Source organism: Microtus ochrogaster, chromosome 6 (assembly GCF_000317375.1).
Source record: "Microtus ochrogaster isolate Prairie Vole_2 chromosome 6, MicOch1.0, whole genome shotgun sequence".
NCBI lineage: Eukaryota > Metazoa > Chordata > Mammalia > Rodentia > Cricetidae > Microtus > Microtus ochrogaster.
This window is the reverse complement of record NC_022013.1, coordinates 77002601-77008371: the sequence shown is the minus strand read 5'-3', so window position 1 is coordinate 77008371 and position 5771 is coordinate 77002601. Positions and strand designations below refer to the sequence as shown.

General features: G+C 48.3%; 1 protein-coding gene across 4 annotated transcripts in view; it reads left to right on the top strand.

The window, feature by feature from the left end:
• The first annotated feature begins 1731 nt into the window (after nt 1–1731).
• Rps6kc1 (ribosomal protein S6 kinase C1) overlaps nt 1732–5771 on the top strand; it is a 142989-nt gene continuing 138949 nt past the window's right edge. For 2 of the 4 annotated variants that reach the window (XM_026779673.1, XM_026779672.1), the window contains exon 1: nt 1733–1946. In XM_026779673.1, coding sequence (XP_026635474.1) covers nt 1842–1946 — 105 coding nt within the window. In that variant the 5' untranslated portion in view covers nt 1733–1841. Of the gene's footprint in view, nt 1947–2316; nt 2339–5771 lie in introns of those variants that run through there. The other 2 variants (XM_026779674.1, XM_026779675.1) reach the window with 2 other exon arrangements.

Sequence of the window (5771 nt, the reverse complement as noted above, 5' to 3'; positions counted from 1 at the left end):
CTGAGTCACCTCCCCAGTCCTGGCATATCTTTTTCTGTTCTACTTTGACTAGCAGCATTTGGTAAATCAAACAACCTTGGAGACAGCAATGAAGAAAATTCCTGAGGATGATTCCCAATAGCTGAGCAATATAAGACGTAGAAGGTAAAGCTACCTGGGGAAACAGGAACAGGGTGTGAAGGAAAGCTTGGGCTTTGATCGGAAATGCTTTCAGGGTAGAGTCTGAGACCTACCAGAGACATGTGAACGAAAATGCAGATTCGTGAGTCTGCCAGAGCTGACAAAAGACCAGAGGCAAAAATCCCAGCAAACAAAACATTAAAGGCTCCTGGAAGGAGACAAAATCAAAAAAGACTGAAAGGGAGTCATCTCAGTATAAAAGAAAAAAAAAAAAAACGGTAATGTGAACTCATATACTAGGTAAGAGCTATGAAAATGTAAAATTGGCAGAAACGTCTAAAGCTGAAAGTCCTGGGTATGATGGGGTTATTAGAAAGTTTATTTGGAGCATGTTCGAATTATCAGCCAGACTGACCAGGAGAAATGAAAAGATAGGTGACACAGCATTCATGCAATTGATGCGAAGAAAGGGGAAAGGCGAGGGGAAAAGGCAAAAGGATGCTCTTTACTCCTTTCTTGCCAGCTGCCATCTGTCTTTCCCACATCAGCCAGTTTCCCTAGACAGAAAGCCTTAGGCAACCCCTCTGGATTCCAAAGCTGTGTTTCTGTATGATTTCAGGGTATGTGTCTGTCATATTTATCACGATGCATCGATGTATTTTGTTTACATATGACATGTTGTATAGAGAAGGATGATCCTTTGTAATTCCAAAGCTTAATTAGCATAACATCTGGCCCAGAGTAGGTGGTGAGTTCAGGGATAATGAATAAGTGACAAGCAGTCTTAAGAAGGTATAGAGATAACTCAGCAGTTACAAACACTTGGTGTGGCGGAGTGGTGGCAGCACACACCTTTCATCCCAGCACTCAGGAGGCAGAGACAGGTGGAGTGCTGTGAGTTCGAGGGCAGCCTGGTCTATAGAGGGAACTCCAGGACAGATAAGGCTACACAGAGAAACCCTGTCTTGAAAAGTCAACCAACCAGCCAAACTTTTGAGAGTCTTGCTACGTATAGCAGACTACCCTGGAACCTGTGGCTGAGTGGATTTTGTTGTTTTGAGACAGGGTCTCCTCATTTAGCTCAGGCTGACTCGAAACTCACTATTTTACTCATGTTCGTCTCAAACACGCAGGAGTCCTCCTGGTTCACAGGGGTGAACCTTTATGTGTGGTTGAGGCTCGCTGTGCAAGCAGCCTGGTCTGGCAAAGACAGGCTGCAGACAAGAGGCTCCATCTGAAGAAACAGGGGACGTATCTGTCAGAGCGCTGAGATGTTGCTGTGGGTATGGGAAGGCAACTTGAGCAGGGGAGGAAAGGAGATGCGTGACTTGGGAGCTTCTGCTTCCATCACCCAGGACTCCACCGAAGCTTGAGCACAGGGCGGGAGGCTCCAACCTCTCTCACCAGCTCGCAAATTCTAGAAGACATCCAAGCTAGTGCACGAGGAGATTTAGTAGGGACGCCTCGGGTGTCCACAGCGACTGGGACCGGCGCTCGCAGCGCAACCGAGGTCACAGAGCTCGGAGAGAATCCTACCCCTCTCCTTTCCCGAATGCGGAGGAGGCTGATCCGGAAGTGTATGTGGGAAACCGGAAGCAGATCCTCGCGGCAGGCCCCAGGAGCCACCGCCCCCTCGCCGCGGTGCTGTGTGCAAGTTGGAGTCCGCTGTGGCTGGGGCGTCCCAATGGTCCCCAGCTGGCGGAGTCAGGGGCGGAGGGAGGATGACCTCTCCTTGGGGTCACAGTGCCGACCTGGCCCGCTTCTACACTGTCACCGAGCCCCAGCGACACCCCCGGGGCTACACAGTCTATAAGGTTACCGCCCGGGTGAGTGCCTGGATAGGGACACCGGGGCGGGGCGCGGGCTTCGGACTGCGGCTGGGTGCGGCCGGTGGTAGTGAGGACTCGCGGGGATGGAGACTCAGACAGGAGGCGCTAGGTAGTAGACAGGAACTGCAGGCAGAGACGGGACCCTAGGATGGAGATACTGGGAACCCCAGACAGGAGACAGGGACTCCAGGCAGAAGAGACTCAAGGTTGGAGATGATGGGGATCCCAGGCAGGAGAATGGACTCGAAGATGGAGATTCCAGGATTGAGATGCTGAGAACTCTCGGCAGGAGTCAGGACTCCAGGATGGAGATGATGGGGACCCCAGACAGGAGATAGTGACCCCAGGATGAAGATGATGGGGATCCCAGGCAGGAGACTGGACTCCAGGTAGACAGGGGTGGTGGTGATGGGGGGCGGGTGGAGGGGTAGGAGGGTGGTGGGTAGATATGGGATGGCAGGCTCTGCTTTCCGTTCTGGGGTGAAATACTGGCGGATGACTTTAAATGGATGACCTAGTCTCTGTCCCACGTGGACTTTCTCTTAGAATGAAATTTGCAGGGGCGGGCTGGCTTGTTCCGGAGGGAAAACACACAGTTAAAAACGCTAGTGGGTGTTTTGTCTGGCTTATGTAACCGAAGCGCTGCCTGCTTTTCAGTTCTCATTTAGAGGCGGGTTTGCTGTGAGGCAGGTAGGCTGCTGGCGAAGGATTCACCATTAGTTCACCCGTCTCGGACCTCGCGTTTGTTGGAGTTTTTCTGAGCCTTTTCTGAAGGAGATGCATGTGTACTTCTGTGACTTGAGTGACATGAGGACAGACTGGGCTGGCGAGGTGACTCAGTAGATAGAGGTGCTTGCTGTCAAGCCCGAAGACCTGTGTTCAGTTCCAGGGATCTACACGGTGGAAGGCGGGAACTGACCCCTGCAGACTGTCCTCTGGCAGCCAAAGGTGTCCCCTCCCCACCTCCTGCAAATAAATAACTGTTAAAATTTTTTCGAGGTTGTTTACATCAGTTCACTGTTCCAAATTTAGCACTGATTTTCTTAAGTTTTGTTGCTTAGCTTGAATTTTGAAACCTGCTCATTTCCCGCAGCAGCGAGTAAGACTATTGATGACACGAAATGAGCACTTATGTGTGCAATGCTGGTGTGTGCTGGGCATTGTGTACTTATCCCCCAGCGTAATTTTCAACTTCATGATGAGGAAACAGATTCAAGGAAGTTTAGAAGTTTGCTAAAGTTTCTGTGACAAAGCAGTAGCGCTTTGGTCTGTGGAACCAGTTCTGCCTAACTCCAAGATGAAGACAGTGTCAGGAATTAGCTCGATTGCTAGGGTTGATTCTTGAGGAAGACAGGTGTGGGTGAAGGAGTAACAAGAGAGCAGCATTGGAGTATCAGTTTAGAAAGCATACAGGAAGAGGTTCCCGAGAACCCGAGACTAGACTGGGCTAAGCTGAGCTTGGGACTTGCAAGTGGCTGGTGGCATTTGGAAATGGTGCAGAGTCAGACAGATGTAAGATGCTGGCTTGAGCAAGTCTGTCAAGATAGCAAGAAGACCAACTTCATGAAGAATAGGAAGAAGTTTGCCTTCCCTTTTTGTAGGTCAGATTGTTGTATGGGTGGGTGTGAGCTGTAGTTTTTCTGAGATATATAACAACATGAGGGGCTTTTTCCTATGTCATTCTTGAGGCCTTTTTAGTCACGGATACCTTTGATTTCCTGATACAAAGCTTATAGAATCAGAACACCAGCGTTGCATCTGTTGGCCTACAGGCCTTTGCCTCTTACTAGACAGACCGTAGGTTTCTCACGCTGGAAGTGGTTTCATTTCAACAAAAGCACTGGTCATTGTATTTGGCCCCAGGCTGTTTGCCCTCTTCTTTTTTCTTTTTATGTTTTATGTATTTTTATTTTATGCATATGAATGTTTTGCCTGCACATAAAAATGTTGCTACATGTGTGTTGAGTGCAGACAGAGAGTCCGTAAGAAGTAATTGAATCTCCAGGAACTGGAGGTATAGATCACAGTGAGCCACCATGTTGGTGCTGGGACTTGCACCTTGGTCCTCTGCAGAAGCAGTGAGTGCTCTTACCACCGAGTCATCGTTCCAGCCCAGATTGCTTTCCTCTTTATCCTGGGCACCATGTGTATTGGGGTGTGCCGTTCCAGGCACTTGGCTCTAGAAGGTATGCAAGGGAGTGCTCGGGTTTCCCTTTTCTACTTACGGTAGAGTGGAGTTTGTTGTGCTTAACTAGATACAGTAGTACAGGAAGGTATGTAGTGCTGCAGGCCCTAGGAAAGAGCTGACCGTGGTGGGGCAGGGTGGGAGGAGTCAAGAAAGGAGAGGATGATGGAGATGGAGGAAGGGACGGAGCCGATGAAGGCCTGGGAGTATGACCGAAAGCCCTGAGTGTGATAATTTATTATTACTTCCAAAACAGAAGGTTGTCAAATGCAGATTTAAAGTATCCCAGTATATGGGCTGGGGAGATGGCTCAGAGGTTAAGAGCACTGACTGCTCTTCCAGAGGTCCTGAGTTCAATTCCCAGCAACCACATGGTGTCTCGCAGCCACCTGTAATGAGATCTGGTGCTCCCTGCTGGCCTGCAGGCAGAAATAAAATATCCCATCATAAATTAGGTGTCGAAGCACATGCCTTAGAAACACTCACACGCCCGTGCTGCACATACTGCCTGTTGCCGTGTTCACTGAACTTGAAGACTGTTGACATTGACTCTCTTCTCTCTATAAGTCTATAAGTGTCCTCATTTACTGCTTACGTTCCAGACTGTGCTTTTTACAGTGTTAGCAGTTTGGTTTTTTTTTTTTGTGTGGTTGTTTTTAGAACTGGGGATCAAACCTGGGGTCTCACAGAAGTGAGAACCTGTGCCACTGAGCTATGCCCACAGCCCGAGGTTTTTGTTTTGTCTTTAACATTATTTGTTTGTGTGTGTGCATGTGTCTGTGTGAGTGTGGCCGCTGACATGCATGTGGAGGTCAGAGAGTAGCTTGTGGGACTTGCTTGTCCCGTCACCACTTGGGCTCTGGAGGTTGAGCCTGGGCTTATTCTCTGAGCCTTCTCAGTGGTCCCACAGCCCGGATTTTGTATGTGTTCGGATTTTGTTTTTTAAATTAAGGATCAACATGGAGGTGCATTTAAAAAACAATTATGCCTAACATTAGGAATCAAGTAAAATGTTTATTGCTTTTTTGGAATGTAAGAAGAAAAACAACTTTCCTCAGGAGAGCTAATCAGGTAATAGTGCTCCCCCGAGAAAGCCTCAGGATACAAGTTAGACGAGCTTCTGCAGGCTCGCTGCTCCCAATTCAGAGCTTGAGGAACAGTTTTTGATCATCAGGAGTAAATTAGAATCATTCCATTTTGGACAACAAAGGAACTCTTTCTTTTATATTCAATCTCTTTAGTACCTTTCTCTTTCTATTTTTAATTTTCTAGAACCTGGCAGCCTTACGACAACTTCGTAGTTATTTAGAGGCAAAGCAACAGATGCCCCTATTACTTCTTTTTAGTTTTTGTTTTCAGAGTAACTAGAAGTATTTTACTAGAGCGTAAGAATTACAGAAGTTTCCAGAGCAGTCATACGTAGTGGTCGGAAGCTTTTTTGACCCGAGGTTAGACTTATGTAGGCTCGTATCTGAAGGACCGCTTAGCTGGTTCTGATCAATGCCCACTGTGTGGCTGCTTAGCTGGTTCCGAGCAGTGCCTACTGTGTGGCTGCTTAGCTTGTTCCGAGCAGTGCCTACTGTGTTGTAGTGAGGAGGCCAGCAGGCCTGCTTTTTGTCCTGCCCGCGCTCCCGAAC